Source organism: Corylus avellana, chromosome 1 (genome assembly GCF_965113065.1).
Source record: "Corylus avellana chromosome 1, dhCorAvel1.hap1.2, whole genome shotgun sequence".
Lineage (NCBI taxonomy): Eukaryota > Viridiplantae > Streptophyta > Magnoliopsida > Fagales > Betulaceae > Corylus > Corylus avellana.
This window is the reverse complement of record NC_142490.1, coordinates 36640738-36657150: the sequence shown is the minus strand read 5'-3', so window position 1 is coordinate 36657150 and position 16413 is coordinate 36640738. Positions and strand designations below refer to the sequence as shown.

General features: G+C 37.0%; 1 protein-coding gene across 1 annotated transcript in view; it reads right to left on the bottom strand.

Annotated features, from left to right (window-relative positions):
* CHR4 (chromatin remodeling 4) overlaps window positions 1-8948 on the bottom strand; it is a 28061-nt gene extending 19113 nt beyond the window's left edge. Inside the window, exons 1-6 of the mRNA XM_059584502.2 lie at window positions 8383-8948; window positions 6698-7041; window positions 5544-5645; window positions 4591-5364; window positions 2987-3091; window positions 84-2864 (exon numbers count right to left, since the gene is read on the bottom strand). Of these exons, the coding sequence (XP_059440485.2) occupies window positions 84-2864; window positions 2987-3091; window positions 4591-5364; window positions 5544-5645; window positions 6698-6919 (3984 nt within the window). The 5' untranslated portion in view covers window positions 6920-7041; window positions 8383-8948. The remainder of the gene's footprint in view (window positions 1-83; window positions 2865-2986; window positions 3092-4590; window positions 5365-5543; window positions 5646-6697; window positions 7042-8382) is intronic.
* Window positions 8949-16413: the final 7465 nt, after the last annotated feature.

The window sequence follows — 16413 nt, the reverse complement described above, 5'->3', positions numbered from 1 at the left end:
CAACTGATGAAAGATGTTACCATTAAAAACAAAAACAAAAAAGTGCAATTATTTACACATAACACATCAGACTAATTGTTCACCTTCACAGAGCCAAGCATATCACTCTCCAAATCCCCTTCAGCATTATCGGTTGATCCAGACTGAAGGTTTGAACGGTCAAGTAATTTCAGAATAGCATTTTCATCCCACACAATCCTGCTGCTGCTATCTGTACATTTGTCCGTGTAGACATCCCCAAGACTACCAGCCTTCTTCCTATGCTTATTGTCCACATCTAATACTCTCTCATCTTTATTATTATTATTTTCCCCTGCATCTTTCCCATTTGTACTGGGAGAATCAATAAAAAGTTCTTCTGTTCCCCATTTCAGAATATCTTCTACTTCTTTCTGAGATCCAGACTTATTCACAAAAAGCTGATCGAGCATCAGCTTCTTCTTTGCAAGCTGCAAGATGCGCTCTTCAACGCTAGCACGTACTACGAGTCGGTATACCAAAAGTCTTTTCGACTGTCCAATTCGATGTGCACGATTCATAGCTTGGATATCAGCATGCGGGTTGAAGTCAGAATCATAAATAATGACAGTGTCAGCAGTTGCCAAATTGATCCCAAGGCCACAAGAGCGTGTTGATAACAAGAAGACAAACCGACTTTTATCTTGGTTAAAGCGTGCAATTGCTGCTTGACGATCAGCCACTGCAACAGAGCCATCCACTCTCTCATATGTTTTAGGCCCAAATTCTATAGTTAGATAATCTTCAAGGATATCAAGAAGCTTGGTCATCTGTGAGAAAAGGAGGACTCGATGACCTTCCTTGTATAGAATCTTAAGCATAGAATGCAACAAAGTCAACTTTGCTGAGGCTTTAATCCGCATTTCATGAAGGAATTCAACTGATCCAGAATCAGGTTCAGTACCAGGTATGAGATATGGATGATTGCAGACTTTTCTTAACTGCATCACAATATTTAGCATTGATTGCTGGGCAACCCCTTTCCCAATATTCCGCAATATCTGATAGTTCTTTGTCAGCATTGCACGATAGTATTCTGCTTGGATGGACGACAACTCAACGGGAACCATTCGTTCAGTCTTAGGGGGAATATTTTGCATTGCATCCTTTTTAAGTCTTCGAAGCATATGCGGAGCAACAAGTTTCTTCAATTCTTCCACTTTTTCCGCAGTTGTAAGATCATTAAAATTCTCTTCAAATGAAGATAGAGAAGGAAATGAAGCTGGCTGCAAGAAGTTAAGCAAGTTATACATCTCACCGATATTGTTTTGAAGAGGCGTACCAGTCAACAGTACACGATGTTGAAAGGAGAATGTATTAAGCAAGCTGAAAAGCTTACTTCCAGAATTCTTCAGACGGTGGCCCTCATCAACCACAAGAACTTCCCAAGGAACTCCACGCAAATGAGAGGAATCAGCAAGAACCATTTCATATGTAGTTAGAAGAACATTAAATTTAAAGGCAGCAGTTTTCTTATTCAACTCATTTGGATCACTAGCATGCCACTCATATTGGCGAATCATGGCTCTTGCTTTTGCACACCCATGATACTCCACAACATTTAAGTTTGGAGCCCATAATGAAAACTCAGCAAGCCAGTTAGGCATTGTGGAAAGTGGAACCAACACTAAACAAGGCAGAGTAGCTTTAAACTCAACATACAGTGATGAAATAAAAGCACAAGCAGATACTGTTTTTCCAAGCCCCATTTCATCAGCAAGTATCACATTTTTGGACTTATGCCAGCATTTACGCAACCAATTGAGTGCTTCAAGCTGATGGGGAAATAATGAACCTCCTTTCATTTCCTTAGGTTGCTCTGTTAGAGTAACTATCTCATTTTGCTCACAATCACCCCTCCCCCTTGATGAAGCATCCTTAGGAGAATCTTTTTCCAATGTTTGGTGTTCAAATTGATTAAACAGATCAATCAGCTGCAAAGCTTTTTGAAGAACAGGTTCATCTAATCTTTCCCAAGTGCATTCATCATAAGGAAGACCAGTCCATTTTACAAAAGCTTCACCTCTACCATCTTTGAAATTACGGAGCGCAACCACCCGCTGAGGCTGCTTCCACCGTTCCTCACAGATATTTATTACAGCTGTCCCATATTTTGCCTTGTAATTTTCTAGTTTTCTCTTTGCCAGAACTTTTAGCTCAGATTCAGAAATCCAACTATTATGAATATTAGACTTCCCTACCCACTTAACCAAAAACTCATAAGATATCCTCTCCCCATCAACACATGCAGGTTCAGCCACAGCGGGCTCCTGAATTTTGTTTTCTGAAGAGCTTCTCATTCCCATTTCTAAATCCGCTTCTTTGTCATCTTTGGCTTCATTAGAGACATCCCTTTCACAAGTTTTTGGAACTTCACCATTATCATGATCTCTCAGACTAACATCAGCATTCTCCTCTGTAACCACCTTTTCATTTGCTTTTCCCAAATCTTCTGTACTTACAGCAGATTCATCTTGACCATTGCCATTTATGGCACTAGAATCTGAATCTTTGATGCCTTTTTGTAAAAACTCAAAGGTGTTTCCCTTTTTACATTCTCTGGATGCAGATCTTTTGTATACATGTATCTTATCCACTTTCAATTCATTCTTCATGCTTTCTTCCCTATCAAAACTCTTGACAATATTCTGAGAACCCTCAGTAAGATTTTCTACAGCTGCTACATCTAAATCAGTATCACAAGCAGAATTTTCCTCTGATAATCTGTTTTGATTTTCAGAAATTAGTAAGTCATCTGAGCGTAGGTCATCAGCAATGGCCACAGATAAGTGACGTGAAGATCCCGTGTAATCACCTTGAACTCGACATCCCAGAACCCGATCAACCTGCATGTAGACATAAAAAATACAAAAGACATGTTCACATTTAAACAGAAAATAGCATGTAGTCTATATTTATGACATTAATACACAATAACACGAATTTTATGTTAAAGAGATTTGTTTACCTGCAAAGGTTCAGCAGCGACATGTTCTACATGGATTACTGTTTCATCCACATGACCAGTTTTATTTAACTCTTGTGTTAGGTTTGTTGCTTCCTGAGGAAGTTTCTGCGGCAAATTAAACATATTTACTAATCATATTAAACACAAATATAACAGAAATATTGCAGTTGGAACAAAAATGATGACAAAACTTATTGAAAAAAACAATGACAACAATAACAACACTGGTAATAACAATAATTACCATGGAATCATAGATTATAAAGAGGTCAAATATGATAAAAAGATATACCTTATTCTTTCTTCTTCTTTTTTTTTTTTTTTTTTTGTGATAAGTAAAGATATACCTTATTCTTATAAAAATAAAAAATAAAAAAATAAAAAGCAAACAATGAGAAAGTCACCAATCACAAATTAAAGAAACATACATACACACGAACACAAGTTAAATAATTGTATCACATTTTACTTATCAAAAAAAATTGTATCGTGTTGATACAAAATATAGGAGGCAGTATGGAAAACAAGAAAAATGGTAATCGGAGTGCCAACAAACTGTGACTCAAGCAATGATCAATCCTGTCACAAAACTGTATAATCTTAAGGTATTACACCATAATTCAATGTTAAGCTGTAATTTCCCTTGCATGCACAGATACACAGAGAGAGGATTTGTCAATAAGTATTTTTCACTCTATATGCTAATAAGAAATAAGCAGCAGATATGAAGGTAAATAAACAAAGAAAAACAAACACATGGTTCACAAATCCCCAAAGTTCTACCAAGAGAATCTCAGATATCAGAGATCAAATTGACAGCGAGAATCTCAGATGTCTGAGACAGCAAAACAAAAATTTAGTAGTCCTTTGTTTCAACAATCAAGGGATTGAAAAAAAAAAAAATTATTTATTCCAAGCCTATGCCATGTGAGACCACCTTAAAGTTTTCTTGCAAATATGCAGATAGGTGCATCAACTACAACCAAATGTTTTATTCCCATATTGTTCTTTTTTACAAGTAAACCAATCTTATTCAAAAACACAAAGGGGTGCAACCCAAGTACACAGGAAGTATACAAGAGAAACACCCAACTAAGAACAAGCAGAACACAAATCAAAAAATTCTAAGAAATTAAAAAAGCGAGAATAGTTTTAAGCATCCATTCAAACATAGAGAGATTTGAGCATAATGGCTTTTAACTCTAACACCGTCCTTCGAAGTTTCAAGCATTGCGTTCTCTCCAAAGTTTCCATATGCTATACCTAAGATTCAAACTCTTGAAAGAAGAATGCAAGCAACACATATAACATATAAGCATCTTTGTGCAACGTAAAACTCTTTGATAGATACTGAGAGAGAGAGAGTGTGTTAAGTTCCTCGGTACTGAGATTCTGCAGTAGAGCGAGAGAGTGTTAAGTTCACTCGGTACTGAGATTCTGCAGCACAATACATTTGACATTTTAATAAAGCATTGAGCAACTAGCATTTTTATTCTCCATGCTTTCTAATGTTCGAAGGAGAAATATCTACATAACCTTTTTTGGAAAGGCATAGATAACCAAAGTATAACATATACACACTCGCACACAAAAATATATGATACCTCATCTTTGCTCTGCAAATCTAAATTCTTCGCTCCAAGATCTTCCTTTGACAATGCTGTGGAAACACCATTGTTAATAGACTTATGCTTCTGATGTGATTTACTATTTCCAGGACTTGAAGTATTGGCTTTACATCCACGTTTCTTAGAAGTACTAACTCTAAATTTTCCCTTATCAGTTCTACGCTTCTTTTCACTGTTATCATCATTGACTTTCTGCTTTCTTTTTCTATGCTCCATCTTGGCAGCACCGGTAGCAAGAACAAGTTGTTTTTCTGAAGATGCATCGTTACTAGACAAATCAGGCTTCTCCTTAGGAGTTTCATCAGTTGCCTCTGAATTTGTAACTTTAGAATGAGATGAAATTTCCTTAGCAGGAGAGGTTGACTTCCTGTCTACAGGGGGCTCCATTTGAGACAAATTGGATTTCTTCTCATCATCAACATTCACAGATGACGAACTACCCTCTAGCAAAGCAAGGGATCGATGACTTGGCTTGGTACTACAGGATACATCTATTTGGGAAGAGACAGGCTTCTTTTCAAGGAGTTTGACAGATTTTCCTTTGCTGGAGGACCTTTTCTTTGCAATAATAGAGCTTCCAAAAATGCGGGAGACTTTTTCCATGTCAGATGACTGAATTCCAGTTTTCGATTTTCCAGTGACCATCTTTGTTCTTGCTCGCTTTGAAATGCTATCGAGTTGGCTTATGGGCTTTAATGGATCAATTTTCTGACAGCAGGTTGGACATTGCCACTTACCCATTGGAATGCGCTTCACGTGATTAAAAATACCAACCAACAAAACAAAACAAAAAAAAAAAAAAAAAAAAAAAAAAAAAAAAATTAAAACTACAAAGAACTGCATGTTCGCATGAATCACTAGAAATGAAAAATAAATAAATTTGATAGCACACCAGTCAGCTAGCACAAAGATAGATTAACTAAACATACCTTAAGAGGTGGATTAAGGCACTGCAGATGATATGTCCGCGGACAACTATCACAACACAACAAGTTGCCGCCAAGATCACAGATCATGCATTCATAGTAATACTGGAAGACAGACATTGAGTAGAGCAAAAGACAGAAGTGGTTAGTGAATTCTTAACATGCTGCCAATATCATAAGGGACAGATAAAGCAAAAGAAGCTATCATTAACAAGGATTAGTATCCTAAATTATATACAACTGTCTCATCGGATTAAAATAATAATAAAAAAAGTGCTCAAATGTCATAAAGGAATAACTTCCGCGAGTGAATGCAAGTGAATTAAACTAAGTTTCTTTCAAGTGAGCTTAATATGGTTGCCTCCGTCTTTGTTAACGAAAATTGTAGAACCATCGGTAATGTTTTAAGCTTTCCTCTCTCAATTGATCTAAGCCCCAAACTACCACATACATAGCATGCAAACCTTGGAATCAGATTAAAAATTTCTACAGTATGGAAAATTTTGTAACTACAAGGAACAAGCTACATAGTTTTAATCCTTTGTACAAACTCTCCAAATATATTGGTAAGGATAAATTTCAAAACTTTTAAATGCGTAAGGGAAGCATCATCAAGAAAATCCAAAAACAAGCAAGAACTCAAAAAAGAACTTTGGTAAGCCCACAAAAATGCTTTTCAAAATACTCTTTGCCAGCAGGTGTTGAGATATTTGAAGAAAAAACACATAAACAATTGTTACATAAACCTTGCATACAGGAAGAGGTAAAGGAATACATAGAAAAATTAAAGCCATCACTAAATGATAGTAACTTTGACAACACCAGTCCCTATTAAGTGCTTTGATTTAGGAGAAAGGGGTGATATGATTACGCAATGTTATGGTCAATATGATCAATTGCATTACACATAACTCGGCTTCGAACTTCCAGCATGTGGAATACAATGTTTGTGGAAAAACAAATTCCCTTTCAATAAATGTTTAACCAAAAAAAGAGTAAAATGTTGAAAAACATTCACAAGAAAAATTGAGAAAAGCAATCTACTGCCCAGATTTTTCAAAACTAGCTGAAAGAGAAGCTGCCATGAATAAAAAAAAAATGATGATGATGACCAAAATAAATGGGAGAAATGCTAAAAAGCACAAAAGATAACTCACTCCATCATTTCCTTTCTTCTTAGATGAAAATCGCTCAGAATTAATTTCACTCTTCAGCCTGCGTTTAGCTGAAGAAGTGTTCTTTGGAGATTCAGCTACCACAGAACTATCTTCTTCTTTGCCATTGGATAGAACTGGTCCACAAGGGAGCTTTCTCCGTTTGCGCTTCAAGACCCAGTTTCTGTTAATCATTTTACTAGTCGATGAACCGTTTTCCTTCATCTTTCAACCTGGGCCTTACATTGGTTGTTAAAAGCTACAGAAGTATATCATGAGTCCACGATAAGATTGACATGCCAGAGCTTCTAGACAGCATTCTGCTGCAAGGCCTAAATGCTCTGTTCCTGCTTGCATATTAGGCAAGGTTTAGAAGCAAACAGCAGAAAGATTAAGACAAACACTAACAAGAAACAGAGACACTAATAAAGAAAAGAAAGGGCATGAATAGCTATTGACACAATCAGAGTAAACCCTGTAGTCAACTGCTTTTATATCAAAAACTAAATTTGAGGAAAGCTCAATAATCAACCACAACGAGTAGCCTAAAAACAGTAATTCAACAAAGTTCAACTTCAAAAAATATTGGAATCAGATATTTGATAAACAGATCATCAGAGTACAAAGCCCGACTTGCGAACCTAGTGACAAAAGGAAAAAATAAAATGGCTCGAGTATTGGTTGATTGCAAATTGATGCTAACTTTAGGTAACTAAAGAGTACAGCGCTCACATAAAGACATCACTTTTTATAACCGAAACACATTTCATCAGGTTGAGCATAAGCAGAGCATCAATTAAACTACAGGAAATGGAACTATGGGACCAGAAGTCAATCTGTGAACTATGGGACCAGAAGTCAATCAGTTCAAAAAAAAAAAAAAAAAAAAGAGAATGTAAGAATTGGAGCTTAAATTGAACATAATACAATACAGAAGTTTCAAACTACTCGTTCACACAAGAGTTTCATCTGTAGTTTACCATGCCTGAAGCAGAAGCACGAAATTAGCTCCATGAAAATTACTTAGAACACATTACAGAAAGACTTATTCAGATTCTGATACCCCTATCACGACAAAAAGAACCAAACTCATTAACTCTTTAACCAATAACCAATGCACAAGTATAAGTTGACTCAATATAGCATAAGATTCACAGTTATCTGCTATAGTCTGACGTACCCAAAAAACAAGTAGCACTAGAAAACACATAAGAACCCGTTCAAAAATGCCGAGAACCAACTACTAAACTGACACGACACTGCCAAATCCAAACATACAACAAACCCAATTGTTGAATCTAGTTAACCATTAGTCATCAAATTACTATCTACACCACAAAGAAGAATGATAATGCTGAAATTAAAGAATCAAATCACGCCAACTTCAGCATGCACACACATTCAACTCACACTCAACCCAGAACCCCCATTTAAGTAACCGCTCATTCCACAAACCCACTCCAAAACCCAATTCACCAAACTCTACAAAGACACCAACATTTGCACCAAAAATCGAACCCATAACCCAGTAACTCAACAATCAAACAACATTCCCACCAAAATGAGCATGAAAGCACATATGGGTCAGCTGAGATTACACAAACAAACAGATACCCACAAAAGTACCCACCAAGAAATGAGCAAAAAACAGAGAAAAACATAGTACCAAGATGAATTCAGAAGCTTACCAATCATATAAACGGATCAAAGAGCAATATAGAGGAAGACGGCCTCAGATTGAGAGCGGAAGAGGGGAAGAGATTAGGGTATGGAAACTTGGAAAATAGATGAGAGATACGAGAAAGAGAGAGAGAGAGAGAAAGCGAATAGGAGACAAACGAATAAATAGAGAGATGAAGAGAGAGAGAGATAGCCCTTTTATTTTAGAGAGAGAAGCATACAAATACGGATTCGCCGGGGTCATAGGACGGGGTTACGCTCTGACATGGCAGCAGAGAGAGAGAGAGAGAGAGAGAGAGAGTGCGTGTGTGTTTTGGTGCCGATGCCGATGTTGTTGTTGTTGCTGTAAGTTGTTGAAGCCCAAAGCACTCCACCACTTAGAACTCTCCACGTGGCAAACGAGGACCCTCTTTCTCTCTCTTCTCCCTCCCTCCCTCTTGCCCTGCCCATCATCCCAAATTTTTTCCTTTCCTCTTCTTTTTCCTCATTCTCTGCTTTTCTCTCTTCCCCAAGTCTCCTCACACTCTCTCTCACGAACAGACAGATTAGTCTTCCACCCTTCGTCGCTTTCTTTTTTCTTTTCCTCCTTTTCTCATTATAGCCGCCATCAATTGCTTGTTGGTGCTATTTTGGCTGTTAACTTGCTTCTTCTTTTTTAAAATTTTTTTTTTTTTTTTTTCAATCTTTTCTTTTGCAGCCTTTTCTGGCTTTTTTTTTCCTTTTTCTTGCTCTTTCCTCTTTTGTTCATTTACCAGACATTTCCCTTCTTCTTCTTCTTTTTTAACTGATATTTATTTTTCTCTCATATGATTTAAAAATTAACCTTTGTAAAATTTATTCTGGGAATAGATTAAGGGGTTTGATGGGAGTTTTACCGTTAGTCAATTTAAGCAATGCAGGACTGGAGTGAATTATTTTCTATAATTGTATGTCTCTCTGCTTTAAGTAAGGTAAGATAGATCCTGCTCCCTCCCTCAACACAAATATATATATATAGTAGAATAGAAAAAATTATATAAATAGTAAATATAAAGGGGTTGAATGACATTATTACCCATCAGGAGGGGCAGTAGTTCAACTGGGATTTAATGCCAATGGTGTCTATGATTTCTTTTTTCTTTTTCTTTTTCTTTTTCTTTTCTTTTTCTAATTTCTGATACAATAAATTAAGTCTTGTTGAATATTCTTATTCTTGTTAGGCTGAAAATTTAGGAAGAAAATATAAAGAAGATGGGTTTAGATAATTGTGTATTTCATTATTATGATAAATGTTATAGCTAATATTAGATTTTTTTTTTTGGGTGGGGGGGTTTGATCAAATCAGATTTTATTCTACATCAACAATAACCTAAAGTTTATCAATGTGTCAGTAAGGAGATCAAGAAAAAAGATTAGCTAGTGAGAAGCTAGAGGTGTTGTGGGCATGAGACAAGTGAGGTGCATGTTTACACACACATTGTCTTATACATGTGTATTGAATCTTTTTTAATGTTAATTTTTTGAGTTTGGCTATCCTATAGCGGTTTTACCTTTGAAATGTTCAAATAATTTCCACTTCAATAACAAAATATTGGTGTTGATGTGTGCATGCGTATATATTGCTTTTCTAGTGGTTTGATATATATTGCTACGGAATTTTCATTGTTTAAGTTACTGTATAATTTTTGTTTGTGAGTGTTCGGGTTTAAATTTTGAATTTCAAAATAGTATCAAAGTGGATTCACTTTGTTTGGATTAAATTATTGAATGAGATCCTCAACCCCTTTATTATGAATACTTCTCCTTACCATGAGATCTCAAAGTTAAGAGAGAAATCCTAGGGATAAGAAAGAGAGAAATCTTAGGTACTCTAGGCATCAAGTGCCATAGGCCCATGAGTATGGCACCCTGACTTGGAAAACAAGCTGCAAGTAGAAAATATCTAATTTTTCATGTGGCGTTACTACTACTACTACATTTAACATCAAAGTGGAAATATAATCACTAATAAAAATTTTCTTATATGTTGACTTCACGAACTCATCTCAATAAACATACCAAAGCTAGCTTCTATATAAATCTCAATTTAAATAAATATTAACATTGCTATTACATACTTTAAATATATAACTCTTACATTGTTTGTGAAAAAGTGCCACATACGACACATCAAATATAAAAGTAACTGTGGGTCCCACATCGCCTAATATGGAGATGTGGATGTGTTTATATTTAATACTCGTACCCTTCCTGACATCAACGGGTTTTAAAGTCATGATGGTCATGAATCCATTATAACTCTGCAATTAAGCAAGCTTATGTGAGAGTAGTATCAAGATGGGTGACCTCTGGGGAAGTCTAGTTTGGGGAATCAAAAACGGACAATATTGTGTGTCATTGTTATTGAGACGTTACAATAACTAACTAATAAAAGTCAACCAAACTCCAAAGACCGAGGTTTCCGGATAGACTCAAGCAAAAAAACCCAAACAATCATAAGAGTCTTCATAATCTTTCTCGACTTTAATATCTATAAAATTACCAAAATTTTATAGGTCGATGTGTAAGTCCATTGCTAAGTAAGTTTAATCCATTTATTAGGTTTTTATATTGGTTCATTTGGTGTCCAAAACTTTATTTTATTTAGGGGAAATTTCACTAAGCCCCCCTGAACTTCCAGCCTATTTTGCAGACCCCCCCTGAACTTCCAAAACTCTCATTTTTAACCCCCTAAACTTCCATTTTCTCTCAAATATGGCCCTTCCGTCTATCTGAAGCGTTAAGAGCAAACAGAATGCACATCACGTGACTTTCAAGTGATTTTTTAGCCTTCACTTACCCCTTTTGCCCTCACACTCACTCGCCCTCACTCGCCCTTACACTTACAAAGTACCCATATATATTAAGCACACTACCGAAGCTGTGGAAGAAACCCCCGAGAACGAGAGAGCTCGAAGACCCACTACCCAAGCCGTGCAAGAAACCACCGAGAACGAGAGAGCTCGAAGACCCACTACCCAAGTAGTGCAAGAAACCACCGAGAACGAGAGAGCACGAAGACCCACTACCCAAGCTGTAGAAAAAAATCACTGGGTTCCAGCCATCCATTGGAAAAGATTAGAAAGGAAGTCGAAGAAACAAAGGTGAGGATCTAGCTGGGAGTCACGTGCGTCTCGACGGTGAAGAATCCCACACGACGGCGATACCCAGTACCGGTGAAAGTCGATTCTATCATCCACCGGCAAAATTACCCAGTACCGACAAGGTGACGACGGTGAAATATGGAGCACTCCGAGGGTGAGGTATGCGATTCAAGATCGAGCTATCCAATTTGCAAATGTGGGGGCAAAACAGTTATCAAAACTGCATCAACAAGTAAAAATCATGGCAAAAAGTTTTATGCTTGTATTAATTATTTGGTAAGATGTGTTTTAGAATTTATTTTTTCACATGAATTTTCTGCTCATCCCTGTTATGCCAAAATTCTATATTAATTGGGTAAACCCTAATTTTTGTAACCATAGTTTTTGTGACCCTAATTTACGTAATTATGCAGAATGAAAAAAATCATGGTTGCAATTATTTTAAATTGGTTGAACCTAAAATTTGTGTGTGCGATGATCGAGTGATGTCGATGTTGATGGAGTGGCAGAACGAGTTGAAGTCCGAAAGGGCAATGGAAATCTTCAAATGCAAGCTTGAGCTTGCTGAATACAAGTCCAAAATTGAAGTTGATGCTGCTAATTTTGAAGTTAAACTTCAAAGGGTTGAGACTGAGTATCGTTGGATGCAACTGAAGTTTCGAGTTGCACTTGCATCTTTTTGGTGTCTTGTTGCTGTATTGATGTGTTTCCGTTTTTCTAATGGACTTGCATCAAGGTAGATGTTAAGCAGCTAAGATAGACATTTTGTTTTATTTATTTGTATCAGACTTGTATAAATTGACCATTTTGGTAATGTTTTTTAGGTATTAGTTAGGTTATAATATTTGTTATGGTTTGTATGGATTTTGTTGGCACAATTGACTCTAGTGAAGAAATGGATTTGTCCTCTTAATTGATGGTATTGACCCCAATTGATGTTATTGCTTGCTGTTGTGTTACCTTAATATTGGGAAATAAAACATTGGCTAAATATTGTTATCCACATGTTGTCAAGCACTACCAAATTTACACCAAAATTTATACCAAATGTGTTCAAACTTCTAACCTAATCCAACTATCAAAATCAATGCAAGTAGTACATATATTTAATCACAACTACTTAAGACCATTCCTTATTTAATTATAATCCAAAAGTTGCATAAAATGTGTTGAAAACATACATGGACATCAAAATTAACCTACAATTTATATCAATGCAATCACTATTAATCAAACACCAAAATTTGGTCCAAATGTGTTGAAAACATACATGGGCATCAAAATTAACCTACAATTCATATCAATGCAATCCCTACTAATCAAACACCAAAATTTGGTCCAAATGTGTTCAAAACATACATGGGCATCAAAACTAACCTACAATTCATATCAATGCAATCACTACCAATCAAACACCAAAATTTGGTCCAAATGTGTTCAAAACATACATGGCCATCAAAACTAACCTATAATTCATATCAATGCAATCACTACCAATCAAACACCAAAATTTGGTCCAAATGTGTTCAAAACATACATGACCATCAAAATTAACTTACAATTTATATCATGCTTGTGTTAATCACTACCAGATTTACACCAAAATTTACACCAAATGTATTCAAAACATACATGGCCATAAAAATTAACTTACAATTCATATCAATGCAAGCACTACAAATTTTACACCTAAATTTACACCAAATTAACCTAAACACAACACCAAGCTTCAGCTTGCATAAAATGTTGCCAAAACATACATGGTCATCATCAACCCTAAATCCATTACAATGTTTAGAAAATACCCCAACACACAACAAGTAGTTACCAATAAAACAGTACAAACTGAGACAAACAATTTCAGCAAACGACTCTTTATGTCATGGTTACTGCATCTTCTGCTTCCCTTTGTCCTTCACTATTTTGGTGGACTTATCTTCCCCCCTATCCATTCTTCTAACATGTTCCTCAAAACCTGGTGGATGGTCAAGAGCCGTGCCTTTTCCCTTTTGTATGTCAAAATCAGGTGGGGCAGTACGAAATGTACTACCACCAGCTTTGGGAGGCCCCCAAGCGCATACTGGTCCACCACCTGGAATTGGGGGTGGCCCAGCAGGGTTACCAGTCAAGTCAACTATAATCTTTTGCTTGGTAGGTTCTCTTCTACTCCTAACATGTTCCCTCAACCTACCACCCGCCCTTCTCCTTGTGGCCAACACTAGTGTTCTTTTATTCTTATTCCCAAATATGGTAGATGCCTGCAATTAATCACATACAATCAGGCCCCTAATTTTTTTTTTAAGGGTTTAATTTATAAAATATGAAAAATTACTCACACTCTGTTTGTATGCATAATGTGTTGCTTTTCTGACTGACTAGGTGGCAGAAGGTGCATCTCTCACATGCTGGCTGATAGAAGTTGCTACTCCCACAGGCTGTGACTGTTGCTGTAATGCAATCTCTTCACATGGCCTAAATGCCGGCTGTGAGACATGCAGTGGTGCATTCGGTGAGGCTAGCCTAAATACAGGCTGTGCTGTAGGCTGGGATGCAGTATGTGAGATATGCAGTGATGCAACATGTGAGGCTGGCCTAAATGCAGGCTGGGATTCAGGATATGGAAGTGTTTGACTTATGGATGTTGAACATCCACTAGATTGTGATCTCCCTGCTCTGCTTGAACTTGATGGTGTGTTCACTTTTCTCTTTTTCCTGCCAGTAGATGAAGTGGCAATTGAAGATCCATCCAACTACAAACACAAACAATCAAAAAACAAAATATGTAAACCAATTTAATAAATTAAACATTATGTAGTAAACACTAAACAATAAATATTCTCAATGAATAAACCATTACCATGTCCAAATTCCAGTAAGTTGATGCATTATCTCTATAGTAATCTCGGACACGTGACCTTCGTTCCTCTTGTCTCTGCCTAGCTACACATGATTTCTTGTTGTGACCAAACTTCATGCAGTACCCACATTGATTCTTGTGGCCCCCCTTCTTAATTGAATAAGAATTTCTTGGTTCATCCGCACCCCTTTGTCTAATTTTTTTAGGTCTGCCAGGAGCTTCCCTCATCTTCGCTGGCTCAATCTTTGGTTGGTTGCTTATAAGCCACTGATCTTCACTTGGCACAAGGAAGACAGTGTAGTCATATAACTTGTAGTACTTCTCATTGTCGTAGTAATCACTCAAATATTCGGCTGGGTCTTCACCTTGGTGTAAAATGGCAGAAATGCCATGAGAACATGGGATACCAATTACATTTCATTTCCTGCAGCCACGGGTTCTGCCATCCACATCTACAACAAATTTCTTCCCCATGCACTCAACTTCAAACATACCCTGACCGGCGTATGTACACCAACAATTACTAGCTCCATCCTCTTCTTTTTCTAACTTCTTCCTAATCTTTGGCCCTAAGGCCTCCTCCATTGAACTGATTGATTCCTTCTTCCTCACATACCTTCTCATCAACTTACTTCTAATACCTTCCAACATACTTAGGATTGTTTGGTCACGGTATTTTTTTATCCATGAATTGAAGCTCTCACAAGTGTTGTTGTGTAAGAGGCCAGACTTACAATTTGTATTGAACCATCCCCTACACCAAGTGTTGGGGTCAATCTTCTCCAGGTAGGCATGTGCATCTTTACTCATCTTCTTTATCTCATCCATTACTCTGTAAAATTCTTGCTTTGTGTAGGATGCCGTAGCTTGCCAAAGAAGATCCTTCAGTAGCACACCCCTATGACCTGAGTTCCTGAAATTAGCATACAAGTGTCTAACACATGTACAATGCTCGGACTGCGGACATACTTGTTTTAAGCTTGGAATGAGGCCCTGCACAATAGTTGAAAACATAATTACTTGCATTACACTAAACATTTAAATTATATGAATAATAAATAACTATTATTTTACCTTCTGTCGATCCGAAATAAAAGTCCATCCATGTCGACTAAGGCCAAGATCTATAACAAGCGCCTCTAGAAACCATGTCCAGCTGTCTTTTGTCTCAGTTTCTACAACAACAATTGCAATATGGTACATGTTATTGTTGGCATCCCTGCCCACAGCAGCTATCATCTGCCCCTTATACGTACCCTTTAAAAAACATGCATCAAGACCTACGACAGGCCTACACCCTTCCACAAAACCATTCTTCATGGCTGCCAATGAAAAATAAAGCCTTTGAAATTTGCATGGCACCTGAGGCATTGGTCTCTCAACCATCAATATCAGACAACAGGCCACATTAGTACTCCTAACCATGGAGCAATAATCCCACAACTGATAATACTGCTCATCCAGTTTCCCAAAAATAATTTCCCTTGCTCTTTTCCTTGCCCTATACAAAGAACTAACATGGACATCCACATTTCATTTTGCTTTCACCTTTTTCTGCAAAACATTTATGGGCATGTTTGGTTGCTCCCTAAAAGAGTCCATGCACCACTCAGCAATCTAAGTTGAAATGACCATATGATTTTGGTACTTCCTAATGCAAGTGTGTTTGGGCCTTATGGACACTAAAAGGAATGTCATCTCGTTCTTCAATTGCCTCCCATACACCCTATAGTTGCACCTTGGATCTTTGCAGACAATCACAATCCTCTTGTTTTCATTTATCTTGAATTTCAAATCCTTCCCCCTACTAATATTGTATTGTCTCACGACTTTTCTAAATTCCACTGCACTATGAAATGTATTACTTACAACCAATGTCGGATTATTCATATCACTATGATCAAAAGGGATTCTTTTGGTTACATCCTTACGAGATAAGTGCACTAATCTTTCATCACCACTACCATATGGTGATTCTAGCTTATCACTATCATACATGTCTCCACTACTATCACTCTCTTCTCTCTCTTCCCCACCCTCCCCAGCATTGCCCTCCCTAG